This window comes from Accipiter gentilis, chromosome W, assembly GCF_929443795.1.
Source record: "Accipiter gentilis chromosome W, bAccGen1.1, whole genome shotgun sequence".
Taxonomy (NCBI): Eukaryota; Metazoa; Chordata; class Aves; order Accipitriformes; family Accipitridae; genus Astur; species Astur gentilis.
The window spans coordinates 5,723,724-5,741,045 of NC_064918.1; the positions used below are offsets into that span (position 1 = coordinate 5,723,724).

Below are 17,322 nucleotides of genomic sequence, written 5' to 3' on the forward strand. Positions count from 1 at the left end.
GTGGTGGCGTGACTTCACTCAGCCCATGATAGTCAACTGTTAGTCTCCATTCCCCATTAGATTTCTGCACGGGCCATATGGGATCACTCCTTGGCTCTCCAATCAGCGAATCAGCTTATGGATGGAGATCAGGGAGTCTCGGTTGGTGCGATATTGCCGCCAGTGCACTGTCGTGGTAGCAATTGGCACCTGTTGTTCTTCAACCTTCAGCAACCCCACAACCGAAGGGTCCTCAGAGAGGCTGGGCAAGGCGGACAGCTGTTCAGTCTCCTCCGTCTCCAATGCAGCTATACCAAAGGCCCAGTGATATCGCCTTGGGTCCTTAAAATACCCCCTCCTGAGATAGTCTGTACCAAGGATGCATGGGGCCTCTGGGCCAGCCAGAATGGGGTGTTTGTGCCACTCATTCCCAGTTAGACTAATTTCAGCTTCCAATACAGTTAGCTCTTGGGATCCCCCTGTCACACCAGAGATACAGATGGGTTCTGCCCCTTTATAACTTGATGGCATTAGGGTGCATTGTGCACCAGTGTCCACTAGAGCCTTGTATTCCTGTGGGTCTGTGTCATGGTTTAACCCCAGCCAGCAACTAAGCACCACGCAGCCACTCACTCACTTCCCCCCCACCCAGTGGGATGGGGGAGAAAATTGGGAAAAGAAGTAAAACTCGTGAGTTGAGATAAGAATGGTTTAACAGGACAGAAAGGAAGAAACTAATAATGATAACGATAACACTAATAAAATGACAACAGTAATAGTAAAAGGATTGGAATACGCAAGTGATACACAATTTAATTGCTCACTACCTGCCGACCGATGTCCAGTTAGTCCCTGAGCGGCAATCCCCCCACCCCCACTCCCCCCAGTTTATATGACATCACATGGTATGGAATACTCCGTTGGCCAGTTTGGGTCAGCTGCTCTGGCTGTGTGCTGTGCGCTGTGCCAACTTATTGTGCCCCTCCAGCTTTCTCGCTGGCTGGGCATGAGAAGCTGAAAAATCCTTGACTTTAGACTAAATATTACTTAGCAACAACTGAAAACATCAGTGTTACCAACATTCTTTCCATACTGAACTCAAAACATAGCAGTGTACCAGCTACTAGGAAGACAACTCTATCCCAGCTGAAACCACGACAGTGTGATGTGCCAGGCCATCGAATCCACACTGTCCAGTAGACCCGGTTGTCCCTCTCCTCCACCTGGCTGGAGGCAGGGCCCCTCTAATCCTGGTTAGAGTATCCGTTACTCACTTTTCACACACGTGAATCAGAAGTTCCTTCAAGAGGATCAGAAATGAGATCAGCCCTTCTACTCTGTCTGAGGGACTGCTCACTGGAGACTAGAGTGGCATTTTTCCAAGAAGAATCGTCTTTTGCCATTGCTTTTTCTCGCAACTCCCGTACCCGCGCGTCTAGGACTGAGGTAGGTTCTCCATCCCACTTCCTCATGTCCTCTCCATGGTCACGCAGGTAAAACCACAGGTTAGCCCGTCGTGTGTACTTTCTCTCTCCTGTCTCTTGGGCAGAGGAATGTTTACTCCCAATAGCTGCGATGCGGGCCTGTACAGGTGGGGAGGAGGACATATCCACTTTGAATTGCTGGAACTCTCGGGACAACTCCTCTACAGCTGAGACACAGGCCCGTAGGGAGGAAGAGAGACTTCCTTTGTATTGCCGGAGTTGGACAGCCAATTCTTCCACCATTTGTCCATAGCCTTCTTTCCAGGACATTACTGCCAATGAGTTGGCATAGGTTGGTGGTGCACTTCGTAGAAACTTCCGCCACATGGGTTGTGTGCATTGGACTTCATCTGGATCTGTGGGTGACTGCGCATTTTCTGGATCATTATAAATCACCTCCAGCACGGCTAATTCTCTCAGGTACTGGATACCTCTCTCCATTGTGGTTCACTTGCCTTGGTGACATGTAACTTCATCCTTGAAGGGGTATCTTTCCTTTACACCTGACAGAAGTCGCCTCCAGAGGCTGAGGACTTGTGTTTTTCTCCCAATCGCCTTGTCAATGCCCCCTTCCCTAGATAGGGATCCCAGCTGCTTGGCTTCCTTACCCTCTAATTCCAAACTACTGGCCCCGTTATCCCAGCATCGGAGCAGCCAGGTAACAATGTGCTCACCTGGTTGGCGGCTAAAATCTTTTAGTATGTCACACATCTCACTCAGGGATAGAGATCGGGTAATTATTTCAGGTTCTGCCTCTTCCTCCTGTTCTCGCGATGACCCTGGTTCATCTTCATCTCTCACTAAGCAAACTGATTTCTTTGTGTGTTTCTTTTTCTGTACAGGGGCGACTGATACTGGCACAGGTTAGTTCTCTGGTTTAGCTGCAGTGCCTGTCTCTGGGGTTGAGGTAGCCACTGTTCCTGTCGCTCTGTTTTCCCTCTCTTCCCCCTGAGGGTGCTGCCTAATATCAAGCAGTGTTTGGTAGATACTGGCCACGTATGGCGTCCCAAAGTTGGAGCGTCTCAGGTTCATGGATTTCCTTTGTCAGAATTAAGGTGAAACAACACCAGGGGAGTTCAAACAACAATCAACATTTATTCAACCTAGCTAACTTTGTCCAAGTACACATGAACTTATTAATATGAACCTTGCAACATGTCATTAAGCCGCTGGTTGAGAAGAGGAGGGAAGTATTGAAAAATGAAATGGAAAAAGGAACATGAAACTGTGTCAGAAGGAGAGCCCTCCTGTTGAGTCACGAGGTTCAGAGCAGACCCCCTTGCTTTCTGGACTCCTCAAAGAGGAGCTCAGGGGTGGCTACATCCACTCCTAGTCTCAGACTTGGTCAACAGTTTATGTTTCAAAGGATGAGGTGTAGGAACTGTGGAAAAGAGAGAAGGAAAAGAGGGAGAGAGAGAATGAGAGAAAGAAAGAAAGAAAGAGAGAAGAGAAGGGTTTCACCAGTCCTGGGTCCATCGTTGGTCCAGCCAGCATAGAGATCCAGTTCCGGAGGGCGTGCACTGAGGACTTGTTCTCTCTTCTTTTATAGTGTGTTAGTTGGTGATCTCAACATGCGCAGTTCCCACACCTGGGGTTCACTGGAATCGGTCAGTGAGCTTTGGGGGGGGTGGGGGGGGTTCATTGTGGAGTTGCCTCTTTTCCTGCAGGCATGACCGCTTAGGATAGAAGCACAGTCCCAAATTCTGTGGGGCCTTCTTCCTCCAGGAAGACATAAATTGTGTTCCTTCTCCTGGGCACTTAAGATAAGGAATTGGGACTTTGGAGAAGTGTGTTCCCACCCTCCGTGGGGCCCTCTCCTCTGGCCACATTGTCCTGTTCACAAAACTCCAGCGTTTTTACAGAGGCCATTTTCTCCAGCAAAGCTCTTTTAGCGGATGTTTGAGACATTGAATTTGTCAGTCGGTCACACCAGGGCGCAGCACAGTGCAGGAAGTTGTGTGTCTCTGGAATAGCCACAGCATTTTCCTTTCAAATATTCTACTACTTCATGAGGGTTCTGTAGTTGTTCGGGAGTGAAGTTCCAAGCCACTGGAGGTGGGAAATTTTGAATGCTGGTCACTTTTTAAGAGTCATCTCTTAAGAGCACAGGAGCAGGCAATTCCAAAGTGTTGGTAGTCAAGCAAGTGGGGCAGAAGGCTGGCTTGGTTGAGCAGGGTACTTCTAGAACTTAGGTGGAAAAGGGAAGTGTATGGACATTGGACACAAGGACAGGTGACATGGGAGGAGCACAGAGACGCTGTTCCCCACTGTAGGGAGAAAATTTGTGCAGCCAAAGCTTGATTAGAGTTCAAGCTGGCCAGCACTTTGAAGGACAACACAAAGGGCTTTTTTAAATATGTTAACAGCAAAAGGAGGATCAGAGGAAGACCCTGGTGATTACAGACCTGTCAGTCTCACTTCAGTGTCTGATAAAATTATGGGGAAGTTTATTCTGAGAATTATTGAGAAACACTTGAGAGACAATGCAGTCATTGGTCATAGCCAACATGGGTTCACAAGGGGAAAGTCCTGCTTAACCAACTTAATTTCCTTTTATGACAAGGTCACCCAGCTAGTTGACCTAGGGAAGCCATTAGGTGTGGTCTTTTGGGATTTTAGCAAAGCTTTTGATACTGTCTCTGACAGTATCCTTCTGGACAAAATGTCCAGCATACAGCTAGACAGGTCCTTGATACGTTGGGTGAACAATTGGCTGACAGGTCAGGCTCAAAGAGTTATAGTAAATGGGGTTACATCAGGCTGGCAGCCAGTCACTGGTGGGGTTCTGTCCTGGTTTCAGCTGGGATAGAGTTAACTGTCTTCCTAGTAGATGGTATAGTGCTATGTTTTTGAATTAGGTATGAGAAGAATGTTGATAACACACTGATGTTTTCAGTTGTTGCAAAGTAGTGTTTAGTCTAAAGTCAAGGATTTTTCAGCTTCTCATGCCCAGCCAGCGAGAAATCTGGAGGGGCACAAGAAGTTGGGAGGGGACACAGCCAGGGCAGCTGACCCAAAGTGGCCAACTGGGTATTCCATACCATGTGACATCACATCTAGTATATAAACTGGGGGGAGTGGGGGTGGGGGGATCACTGCTTGGGGACTAACTGGGCATTGGTCAGCGGGTTGTGAGCCATTGCATTGTATATAATTTGTATATTCCAATCCTTTTTTTATTACTATTGTCATTTGATTAGTGTTATCATTATTAGTTTCTTCTTTTTGTATTCTGTTAAACCATTCTTATCTCAACCCACGAGTTTTACTTCTTTTTCCCGATTTTCTCCCCCATCCCACTGGGTGGGGTGGAGTGAGTGAGCAGCTGCATGGTGCTTAGTTGCTGGCTGGGGTTAAACCACGACAGGTTCCCCAGGGCTCAATTTTAGGGCCAATGCTGTTTAATGTTTTTATAAATGATCTGGACACAGGAGTCGAATGTACGTTAAGTAAGTTTGCCTGCCAATGATACTAAACTATGAGCAGCTGTGGACTCCCTCGAGGGTAGAGAGGTCTTACAGAAAGATCTGGATAGACTAGAGAGATGGGCAATCACCAACTGTATGAAATTTAACAAGAACAAGTACCGGATTCTCCACCTGGGACAGGGTAAGCCTGGTTATGCATACAAATTGGGGAACAAGAGGCTGTAGAGCAGCCCCGTGGAAAGAGATCTGGGGGTATAGGTTGATGGCAAGTTGAACATGAGTCAACAGTGTGCCCTGGCAGCCAAAAGGGCCAACCATGTCCTGGGGTGCATCAAGCACAGCACAGCTAGCCGGTCGAGGGAGTTGATTGTCCCCCTCTACACTGCACTGGTGCAGCCCCACCTCAAGTACTGTGTGCAGTTTTGGGTACCTCAATATAAGAAGAACATCAAACTATTAGATGTTCTTGGTATTGGATAGTAGGTCAGGGGAGCTCAGACATGTGAAGCATTTGAGAAGTTGTGTACTGAAGGTGGGCAGCAGAAGAGATGCTAGTACTGTGGATGCATCTGGTGCTCTGCAGTGCTGGCTGCTGCAAGGGCTTGTTCTCTTGGATCAGAGCAGGGCTTGTGATTTAGAAAGTGATCATCTAGAGAATAAATGGTGTTGTAGTGCTTTGGGAGAAGACACTTCTGGGACCCCTTGTTTTCCCCTGTGAGTATAGGTGTATTCACACAAAGGAGATGTACATGTATGGCAGCAATAGTATTCTTCCAGACCGTTTTTCTTTTTTTTTTTCTTTTCTTTTTTATCTCTTTATGTTGCCAGATCTTGCATGGAGTCTCTAGTTCTTTTCTGTAACTTCACAAGGTGAAAAAAAAATTTTAAGTATTTTTGGTAGGGGAATGGGAAATTAATTGACATTATGAATGATGCTTTGCTGCAGAAGAGCACTGTCTGAGATGGAGGCTTCTCAGGGTGCTCTGAAAGGTACAAGATTTTTGACACCTAAAATTAATTGAATTCAGCATTCACTTATCAGTAAAGGGTAGCTGTCATTGGCATGCACAGTGTGCATAGCATACTGTTTTACTGTAAACTTGTAGCTTTACTTAGTAAAGCTAAGTTTGTTTTATTGTTGCATCACTGGATCTTTGGCCATTCAAGGAGTTAATTGTAACATTGTTTGAAAGACCTTGATCTGATTTGAATGCAATTTATTGAAAGGAAAAAAATGTCAGTATGGTTGTTTACTGTGGTTTGCATGAATCTCACTGTAAATAAGCAGGGAAGATTAATCTGTTTCCTGTTTAAACCTAAAGATTGTATTGTATATTAAAACAGTTTCAGTGAAATTGAGGCTGAAGATTACTGCCACTTCAGTGTCTCTTGTTTTAGCTAGATAGGTTTACCACCCACCTAAAGATGTTTTCTGTGGCTTGTATTCCTGAAAGCTATTTCTTAACATTAAGCTGAAGGAAAATGAGATAGAGGACTAGATATTTAATTTTGGAGCTAATGGTTAAAAGCATGTGATCAGCATTAGCTGTTGAGAATCCCTGGAGTTAAGCACTTCTCCACTGCTAACTTGCTGCAGCTACAAAATGACAGTGCTCAGTATTTATTATCACATTTGTTCTGAAAGTGGAGAAATTACACTATTAGAGATTTCTTCTTGTTAATACCTGTGATTCACTGCAGAAATACTGTTTTGAAGTATCTTTATGCTCCTTAGTGAATTTCTAGTAGTAGTTTCCTATCTTGTAAAACAGGAGCGTATTAATGGTGCTTCCTTTATCCCCCCTCTGGTAAATGAACAGTTGTCATAAAGCTGCGCTAAATCAGGATGCTGACCTCTTTTTGCATCAGTTCCAATAATTACACCCTTTGAGAGGTGACTTCCTCCTTTAAACAGTGCTAAGAAAAGGCAGCCCTCACTGCTTCATGGGTCTTTATCTCTACAGCTGAAGGATTATGGGCATTATGAGGCACAAGCTGTAATCTTAATGTTTGTGTTTATCTCTTATGGGAAAAATACAGATGTGACACACTAAACCTGGGAATGCTGTTTTTCTGTGCTTATACATGCTTTTTAAATTATGCTGCGGACTTAAGTTTCACATTCAATGTATAAAATGCACTTATGTAAGAGGTGAAGTATCCTCTGGGAAAAATAAGTTGGCTTCTAACAGAAACACAGCTTGCCTCCCTTCTTCCTTCCTCAGAAGGGGGAAAAGTCGCATGCTAGGAGTGCTTGCAAAACTTTTTAATTAGACTGTATTCACAGGTTCCTCATAGAAGAGAGTCCAGCTTTGCAGCTGTTCTCTGCATATACCTACAAGGAGTTGTCATTTTCCCCATAGCCCTGTAGTTGAGTACTTTAACTTCCATGGGAGCTATAACAAATATTTTATTCATGGGAGCCAAAAAGGCTGAGGGAGTAGAAAGGGGAAAGACAGCCTATAGCAGATAATTCTTTGGCAATCTGTATGTGGGGAAAGATTTCTTGTTTTCACTTCCCCATGCAAAGGATTTATTTGTATTTTATTAAATGGTCTAATTAAACTGGTTACCTTTTTATTTAGTCAAATATGTTTAACTTTTAAAATAAAAAGTCCTGTTAAGTTTGTTATAGACACTCGTGACAAATTGGAGGAGCCAATTTGTAGTGAATAAAAAAAGGTCGAATTTATTAGCAAGCGATAAGAGAGCAAAACAGCGCTGGGCGGCCGGGGAGGCAGTGCTCCACCACAAGCTCGCAACTTTAGGTTATAGTTACATTCCTTATATACAGTTCATGTATCTCTTTCTTGCAAGTCTCCGCCTTGTCCTGCTGCTTCTTTCTTCATTGTGCAGGTTTGTTACTAGGCAGATTCGGTCGATCTTCTCAAGGATGAGTGTCTTTTGATGTAGAATGTCTTTTGATGTGGAAAAGTACAGTCTTGGCAGAGTCCATCCTCTTATCTGGTAGATTATAGCTGTTGTTCTTTTCCCTCCTTAGCTAGTAAGTTATAGCCATTGCCCTCTTCCTGTGACTTTTACGCACCAATTAAGCAAGTTTTGTTATTTACACAAGGCATCTGCTAACTCTCAATATGTCTCTTCTCCCTTCCCGATTTCATGAACAAAGTTAACCCGTTCATTACAATCCCCCCCTTTTCTATTTGATTCTGATTTTGTTCATTAAATTGATCCAATACTTCTTTTGCCCGCCCGAGGATAGGAGTAATTCTTTCGTCCCCGATTTGTTCATATTGCTTTCATAGCAGTATTAAATGTGCAGTTTCCAAGTGCCTTTTAACAATAGCGATTAATTTATTAAAAATGCATGGTTTAAAAGTTAAGGTTAGCAGTAAGACTATTAGGGGTAATTGTGGAATCTTCCCATCTTGACTGAGTCCATTCGTATGGCTGATGGAGATTTTTCCCTTGTACTGAGCTCATCCATACCAAAACTAATAATTTTACATTTCTAAGGCTTAAAATTACATAAAGCAAAGACATTAGAGCTTGATTTCAACGTCTAGGGAACAGTGGTGGTATCCATGAACCATCGTGGGTATTATTTTCCCAACTTAATATATCATCGTAAGGTGTCTCTTTTATACCCCAAGATCCTTGCCTTTTTATATCTTTAATTTTTAAATCCTTTAGGCCATTGTGGAGTGAGGTTGGGTCAGTGGGAAACGTTAGGGTGTTTTCAACTTGGTAGCGCTTACTATATGGGTCTGTAGCTTTATATTTAAGGCAGCTCATCATCAACAGTCCCCACAGTAGTACATTTCTGCCTTTTCCGTCTACTCGGTTGGTTCGAGCAACGGGGTGTACCATCTTCTCAGCAGCAAATGTATTCTTCAGGGGAGCACTTGTTAGGTTGTTTGGCCTGTCTTATTTTGTAAGCGCTCCAATTTTTATCTTTTCACATCCCAGAAGTAGTAACTCACTCTCACGACCATTTTCTACAATTTATGTCAGTTATTATTGTTACGTTAGGGTAAGGTTCGTTGAATGATAACAATATTGTTCGGGATGTATTCCTTTTACAAATATTTCCCACCACTCAGTGGAATCCTTTTCAATTTTTCCCTACTGAAACCCTTAGGCGTAAGGCCTTGTTAGTCAGTTGTTTTTCCTGATCGTGACACTCCTGACAAACCCCTCTGGGGGAATACCCGTAATGGCAATGGCTCCACCACTTTCCCTGACACACTATACACTTATACAAATGGATAGCAATTACAATCTAGATTTACACAGTTGATGATCACAGGTTTACTTATCGGTTCTTTCTCTTTAAAGTAACTTTCAAGTCCTCTGAGTTGTTAGTTACTTCCCAATGAGAAGTGTGGATCAGTCCTTTAACCCAAGTAGCATGGGTCCATCCCCTTTTCCATCGTCCAGATGGCTGTATCTGTAGTCAAAAGAACAAGAAACGGACCTTCCCAGCGGGGGTTTAGAGATGGTTTGTTTGGGTTATTTTTGGGGTTTTTTTGTTGTTTTTTTTTCTCACGTTTTTATCAGCACGTGGTTCCTAAGCTTAATTTTATGAACAGGAAATCCTAAGAGGAGTGTCTGTTCTATTATTCCTTTCTTGTAGTTGTTTCTCATGACTTTTGTTAAGGTAGTTATGTAGGCATGGATAGATGTATCTTTAACCTTGGGGTGTTGGATTGGTAACAAATTTGTTTTAAAAAGCTCTGGTCAGGTTTGTTGTTATCTTAACCCTTCGCGCCTCACGTTGTGTGTCAAAATGGACTGTTGTGGTTTAACCCCAGCCAGTAATTAAGCATTACGCAGCTGTTCACTTACTCTCCCTCCATCCAGTGGGATGGGGGACAAAATCGGGAAAAAGAAGTAAAACTCGTGGGTTGAGATAAGAACGGTTTAATAGAACAGAAAAGAAGTAACTAATAATGATAATGATAACACTAATAAAATGACAACAGTAGTAATAAAAGGATTGGAATGTACAAATGATGCGCAGGGCAATTGCTCACCACCCGCCGACCAACACCTAGCCAGTCCCCAAGCGGCGATTCCCTGCCCCCACTTCCCAGTTCCTATACTAGATGGGACGTTCCATGGCACGGAACACTCCGTCAGCCAGTCCGGGCCACCCGCCCCGGCCGCGTCCCGCGCCAACCCCCCGCGCCCCTCTAGCCCTCTCGCCGGCCGGGCATGAGAAGCTGAAAAATCCCCAGACTACAGTCCAAACACCACCGAGCAACAACTGAAAACATCAGCGCCATCAACATGCTTTGCATACTGAACTCAAAACACAGCACTGTATCAGCTACTAGGAAGACGGTTAACTCTATCCCAGCTGAAACCAGGACACTTGGGTAATTCAGTGAAATCAACTTGTATTTTCTCAAAAGGTCTATAAGCCGTTTTCCTCTTTCCTGTGGCTGCTTGTCGATTGATTTTTCAAATGTTATGAATGTTTACTAGGGTTCATTATATCTCTGCATATTAGTATTCTATATATCATATTCTATAAGTAACTCTTTAATAGACACTGTCTCACATTCATTATTGACAAGTTAAGCAGCCTTGTGTATATATAAATTTTCATTTGTCTTTCTTAATTTAATAAATTTAATGAAATATTTTCAAAATATGTACTATAACAACTACCAAAGTATTTGAAAAAGATGCTGTTAGAAATACCTGTGAGACAACCTATAACAGCCATATGAATTGGTTTTCACCCTAATCGCTTACAGTCCTTTTCCAAATCAAGTAAGAAGTAATTAGTTTGAAATAGTTATACATTTTTAACAACTTGAAATGAGTATTACTTTTCAGATATCTAGTAAGGTCTTTTAATTTTGCTTATAAACACAATTAGGTATTAACACAGGACTGTATAGTGTTTATATTCTTATTAACCTGCCAACAAGAATAGTTTATTGGCAACCTTAAATATTCAGAGGCAAAACACAATTCTTTGTCACAGAAGCTTTACAGCAGAGCAACATATTTTACTCTTAGAACCATTATATAGGAACACAAAGAAAATTACTATGTTACTTTTGCTGATCTGAGTCCTTAGGGCTGCTTCCTGGGTCTCTTTATTTGAGAAATTATTCCCTCTGATTCAGTAATCTAAGTTCTTTTGATGTTCTCTCATGTGTATTATTGTTATCTCTTTTGGTTTTCTTTATGTTCTTAAAATTTTTGCTATTAATTCCTGATGTATAAGATTCCTCCCTTGAGTATTAATTAAACCTTTTTCTTTCCAAATTTTTCCAAAAGTGTGAACTACTCCATATGTATTTTTGTACTCTGTAAATACAGTCCCATTTTTTTCTTTTTAATTAATTCCAGGGCCTTATATAGGGCATACAGCTCACAAGCCTGAGCTGACTATGATGGGCTTAGAAGTCCTGATTTCACAGGTTTTAGGTCCTTATTAATTATTGTCTCACTTTAGTCTGGGTCTCAATTACCTCTAAGCAGTTATGTTGCAATTTCTCTGATTTTTTTCCAAACAAAATGTGCTGGACTCTGAGCAGAGGTTACCCTCACTTCTAAATTAGGGGAGTCAATTAATATTGCTTCATATTTTAGGATCCAGCTATCTGTTAGCCATTTTTCCACTTTCTGTTGTAAACACTTCTGAGATTATGAGGAGTATACACCTTTAAAGGGGTACTAAAGGTAATCTTTCTAACTTTCTCCATTAATAACGCCGTAGTGACCAAAGCTTGGAGACAAGTAGGCCATTCTCTACTTACTGGATCAAGTAACTTAGAACAATACCTCACGGGTTTTTTAATTCCTGCCTAGTCTTGAGCAAGGATTATTTACACAAAAAAAAAGATTGGTTTTTTTTTATTATTTTTATCTGTGAGGCTTAATACAGGTGCCTGTATTAATGCCCTTCTTATTTCCTCTAATTTCTGATCATCTTCTGTAGACCATTTAAGTTGGTTACTATTTAATTTCACCTTTTCACTGTAGCTTTTAAGCCATGGTTTACAATATTTTAGTAATCCCAATATTTGTCGAATTTCCTTTTTAGTTTGTGGGGGTTTAACAATTTAATAGTGGTTTCTCGGGTTCCTTCGTTAGTTTCTCCTGCTATTAATAGATCGTCCACATATTGTAATAACTTTACTTTTCTGGGTAGAAATGAAATCTTGTAAAATTTTCTCTAAAGTTTGTCCAGATAGATTTGGTGACTCTGTGAACCCTTGTGGTAGCACAGTCCATCTTAATTGTTTTCATCGATAGCGATACAGCAGTCGCACAGAAAGCCCCACTCTCTTTGGCTGTTTACAGAGTTGACTTCCATTGTAGCCCCGCGGCGCGAGGAGAGGCGGCGGCCGCTGCCGAGGAGGGGGTGCTGCCCCCGCCGCTGCTGCCGCTGTTGCTGCTGCTGCTGCCGCGGCTGCAACAAAGGAGGTCGCCCGCTGCTGCTGCAGCGCCTGCTCTGCCGCGACCGCACGGAGCCGGACCCCTCTCCTCGACTTTGAATGCTTAAGTTTAATTTTAAAATCAAATCCCTTCTTAATAAATTGTATTCTGCCTCAGGGAGCAAGAGTAAATCATTAAGGACTTTAAAAGGTTTCCCTTTTGCACCTACAATATTTATGGTGTTTTTAGTAAGGGTGCAACCGGAGGGTAGTTTTTGAACGGTGGATCTTTCAGCTCCTGTATCTACTAAAAATTCTACCTCCTCCTTTTGGGGACTTAATTTCAATTTTATTCGGGGCTCCGTAGATGTTTTAGTCCCCAATAAGTAGAGCCTCTGCCCCCCCTCCGTATTCATTTTTAAACATCTGTTCATCGGGTCCCACTGTTCACGTGGTGGTCCCTTCATCTTTTTCTTTTCGGTTAAGGCAAAAATATAACTTCTAGCCGAGGATATTATCCAGAGGCTGGCATATTCACTTTCTTCTAAACTAAAAGGTTCTTTTTGGTTCACATATACATTCAGAGCTTGACATACCCAATCCTCAGAAGACCCGAACACGGGCCAGAGTACATGAGGATTGCTGAGAGGTTTCCCACCCCAAATCTCAATACAATAATTAATCATCTTTTCCTTAGACGTATCTTTTCTCTTTGGTGAACTTTCCCAATATCTTATCATCAGGCCTAAGGGACTATCTGGGGGTATGCCTGGTAACTTATCTTTCTTCCCCATCCCCATGGGTCCAGAGGGCTTGCTTTTCCTCTGTCCCATCTTTCGAGGTGCCCTTATCCACACACACACTCATTTCCCCTCGGTCATGACTCGCTCCCTCGCGGGCTACGAGAACTGCACTACTGGAGGGTCCGCACTCACGTGATCTCAGAGAGACCTCTCACACAGTCGCACCGTGGGATAACCACCCCAACCAAACGGCTCACAACTTATATACTCACCCGCTCCTGGGGTCTTCGCTTGGTGTTCGTGCACCAAATTTAAGGGGTCCTGCAGGTTCTTTTGCTCAGTTATCGTAATTTAAAGGGGTTCGTGGGTCCAGGGTGTGGTGGCGGCACCTCCTCAAGACGGGGCTATCTGGGGATAGGGCGCCTCCCTGCTTGCGAAGGCCCGCACCAAAGAACCTGGATCCGAGTCACGGCACCAAATTTGTTATAGACGCTCGTGACAAATTGGAGGAGCCAATTTGTAGTGAATAAAAAAAGGTCGAATTTATTAGCAAGCGATAAGAGAGCAAAACAGCGCTGGGCGGCCGGGGAGGCAGTGCTCCGCCACAAGCTCGCAACTTTATGTTATAGTTACATTCCTTATATACAGTTCATGCACCCCTTTCTTGCAAGTCTCCGCGTTGTCCTGCTTCTTCTTTCTTCACTCGTGCAGGTCTGTTACTAGGCAGATTCGGTCGATCTTCTCAAGGACGAGTGTCTTTGATGTAAAATGTCTTTTGATGTGGAGAAGTAAGGTCTTGGCAGAATTAATCCCCTTATCTGGTAAATTGTAGTTGTTGTCTTTTTCCTCCTTATCTAGTAAGTTATAGCTGTTGTTGTTTTCCCTCTTTAGTTAGTAAGTTATAGCTGTTGCCCTCTTCCCGTGACCTTTATGCACCATTTAAGCAAGCCTTGTTACTTACACAAGGTATCTGCTAAATCTCAATATGTTTCTTCTCCCTTTCCGGTTTCATGAACAAAGTTAACTTGTTCATTACATGTGTCATGTGTGGTTTAAGTTTATCTTTGAATTTAGATAGTGGTTAAACTTGTACATACAATAGTGGTGGTACTTCTGCTACCCAGTACACACCCACAATTGTAGGATAGTGAAGTTTTAATTGAATGACTTTTCATACTTTTCTGTTTTTCCCACTTCACAAATGGCTGCCCTGATGATAATTTTTAAATAGGTAGTGGGCAGAGAAAGCTGCTTATGTGTATGAACATGTTGGTGATCTAATTATGGCAAGAGGTAGCTACTATAACATGATACACATTTGAGTTCTTGGTAAAGATTTGCTCTATTATTCTGTGGTCAGACTTAGGCTTGCTTTTAAGTTTGGAGAAACAGAAAGTTTCCCTTAGCTGGCTGTTAATCTTTTTTTAGAGCTTGAGGGCTAAACCCTCAAAAGGTGATATAGGTATGCAAATTCAATTTAGACTTGGCTGCTGGTATCAAGTTGGAATCTTATTTTTCTTTCTTTTTTTGTTCAGATATTGAAGAAGGATAAAAAGCTCCTCAAAGGTTTGGAAGGTTTAATGTGATCAGCATGAAGAGCTTAAAAGCAAAATTCAGGAAGAGTGATGTAAGTATTTTTGCTTGGTTTGACTGCTGGTTTCCATGCTGGAAACAAGTTCTTAACTCCTACCTTTGATAAGGTTGTAGGTTAATGAATTACAGAGAAGAAAAACTTTTTCCATGCACAAAGGTGACAATTGAGTACAGTATGGAGTAGGCTGTTTCTATTTGGAGTCCAATTCTGTTATGCAAACTAATAGTATTTCACTACCTCGCTCCCTATAACTGAATCATGCATGTGTGTGGGGTCTGCAGAACCTCTGTTAGACTGTGCTGGTGTCCAGATTGAAACTTTGTTCCAGGTACAGGATTAAGCCTAGTAAGGACTTTACTGCCTGATCATATTTCTGTCCAAGTATACCATTCTTATCAGTATGGCATTTGAGCACTTAACTAAAGGTCTCCTCAGTCTGTGTCAGGGTTTCTTTGTCAGCAAGAATACAAGAACCAGCTATGCAACTAGGGCAGCTGTGGCTTATCAATTCCAGCGTGACAGGAGAGGTGGATATGAGGTTTGGGCAGTGAGGATGACAGACATAAATATGGAGGTTCTACAGGAGACTTAGAACTGCATTTAGAGAGACATTGGGTTGTGCATCATATATTGTCTCTTGCTAGTAGTAGTATCAGTGGAGACCCAAGCTTGAACTTGTATAGTAAGCATACTTCCCTTGGAGCAGCAGGACTGCTGTAGTCCAGTCCTGTCCTTGTGTCCTGGTTTCAGCCCAGCCGGTAACAAAGCACCATGCAGCTGCTCACTCACTCCTCCCCCATTTCCCCCCCCCCCCCCCAGCCACGGTGGTGTGAGAAACTATGGACTAGGGTATTGTTATTAGGATTTATGTAAAGCTCAATGTAAAGGTCAGGAAATCGCTCATGCAAACAGCTACCAGACACCGCCTGTGTAAGATAAGATAAGATAACCACAATCGTTTACCATTGTGCAAGATAACCGCCAGGTATCCAGGAACCGACAGAAACAGGACAGACAACCCCATATAAGGACATATGAGTAAGGGATTAACTATGAGACAAAGGAGAAAGACTTCTTACTTCGGCCTCAAAGAGACAGACAACGACCCCCTAACAACAACCGAAACATGCGCAGAGTATCTCCACTACTTCACGAACACGGAAATAAAGGTGTATAAAAAGGGACTGTTTGAACTGCTCAGTACGGCAGTTGGTGGAGCGCAGACTCCCCTGCCGTCCAGCGCTGTATTTGCTCATATTCTACTTGCTATAATCAATAAAATTTTAATTGGATTATGATCCCTTGTGGTCGCAATTTATGACAATCTTGGTGCCGTGACTCGGATAAGGAACGGTGGGCTTCTGTCCTCCGGGGAGGCGCCCCGCGGCAATCCGCGGCCCCGTGACCGACAGCCTACCTCAACCTTACCGACGAACCTAAATTCTAGAATAGTGAGCAAAGGAGAGACCGGTAAAATCCCATAAAAATTCTGTGCACGGGAGTCCGGACGAAGACGCAGGACGCGTAAGTATATTGCGAATTTGTTCGCGGGTTTGCCGTTCGGGCGGGATTGGGTTTCCTGGATTATAACAAATGAGAGGTTCGATATACTGAACCAAGCGAGTGTGGACTCTTAAGTACTGCGTTTCCCATCTCCCGCGAGGGACTGGGCCAGGAACAAGGGGAGCGAGTGAGTGTGTGTGTGTGGATAATCCAGAAGATGGGGGCGAAGGGCAGCAAGCCTTCGACTCCCATGGGAAGGGTACCCACTGTACCTAGGAATACCCCTCTGGCATATATCTTAGACAATTGGAGATATTTCCCTGCAACCCTAAGGAAAGATAAGCAGAAAATGATAGAATATTGTACTAAGATATGGGGAGGGAAGAAGATTTCTAAAAATGTCTTTTGGCCAGTCTATGGGTCAGAAGAGGATTGGGTAAAACAGCAATTAAACCTCTGGGTTAATAATAAAAAACCCCTTAACCCGGAGGAGAGTCAGTATGCGGAAGTGTGGCTAGAAAGACCGGGAGCTAGACTTTACCCACTGAATGAAGTAAAAACTAAACAAAAGAAAAAGAAGGAGGAGTTAGACGAAACCCTTCTAACCCCCCCCTTACATTCCTCCTCCTGCTCCCGCAGCCCCTCCAGAGGTCCCCACTCCCCCACCAGAGTCGGAACAAGGGTCCCCCCCTCCTCCTAGACGCGTGACTAGAAGTCAAAAAGGGGCAGCTCAGATGTATCCTCTGAGGGAAATGCCCATGGGGGGACCTCAACCTGTGATTGGATATATTTCTGTACCCCTAAGCTCGGTTGATCTACGAGATTTTAAAAGAACCGAGATGGGAAACTTAATTGAGGACCCACTCGGAGTGGCAGAAAGATTAGATCAATTTTTGGGACCAAACCTTTATACTTGGGATGAGATGCAATCTATCCTTGGTCAATTATTTACTACCGAGGAAAGAGATATGATTAGACGAGCAGGAATGAGACTGTGGGATGCTCAGCATGCCCAGGGACCCCAAGCAGATATTAAATAGCCACTCCAAAGACCTAATTGGGATAATCAGGATCCGGTGCATAGAACTCATATGCAGGACCTGAGAACTATAGTAATTCAGGGGATTAGAGAAGCAGTACCCCGTGGCCAGAATATCAATAAAGCATTTAATGAAATGCAAAAGAAAGATGAGAGCCCTACTGAGTGGCTAGAACGACTGAGGAAAGCCC

At 43.2% G+C, this 17,322-nt stretch overlaps 1 protein-coding gene across 1 annotated transcript in view; it reads left to right on the forward strand.

Annotated features, from left to right (window-relative positions):
* The window catches only part of LOC126035548 (ankycorbin-like), a 352,600-nt gene that overhangs the window by 138,584 nt on the left and 196,694 nt on the right, over positions 1–17,322 (forward strand). Inside the window, exons 2-3 of the mRNA XM_049794190.1 lie at positions 1,756–1,883; positions 14,531–14,622. Of these exons, the coding sequence (XP_049650147.1) occupies positions 14,587–14,622 (36 nt within the window). The 5' untranslated portion in view covers positions 1,756–1,883; positions 14,531–14,586. The remainder of the gene's footprint in view (positions 1–1,755; positions 1,884–14,530; positions 14,623–17,322) is intronic.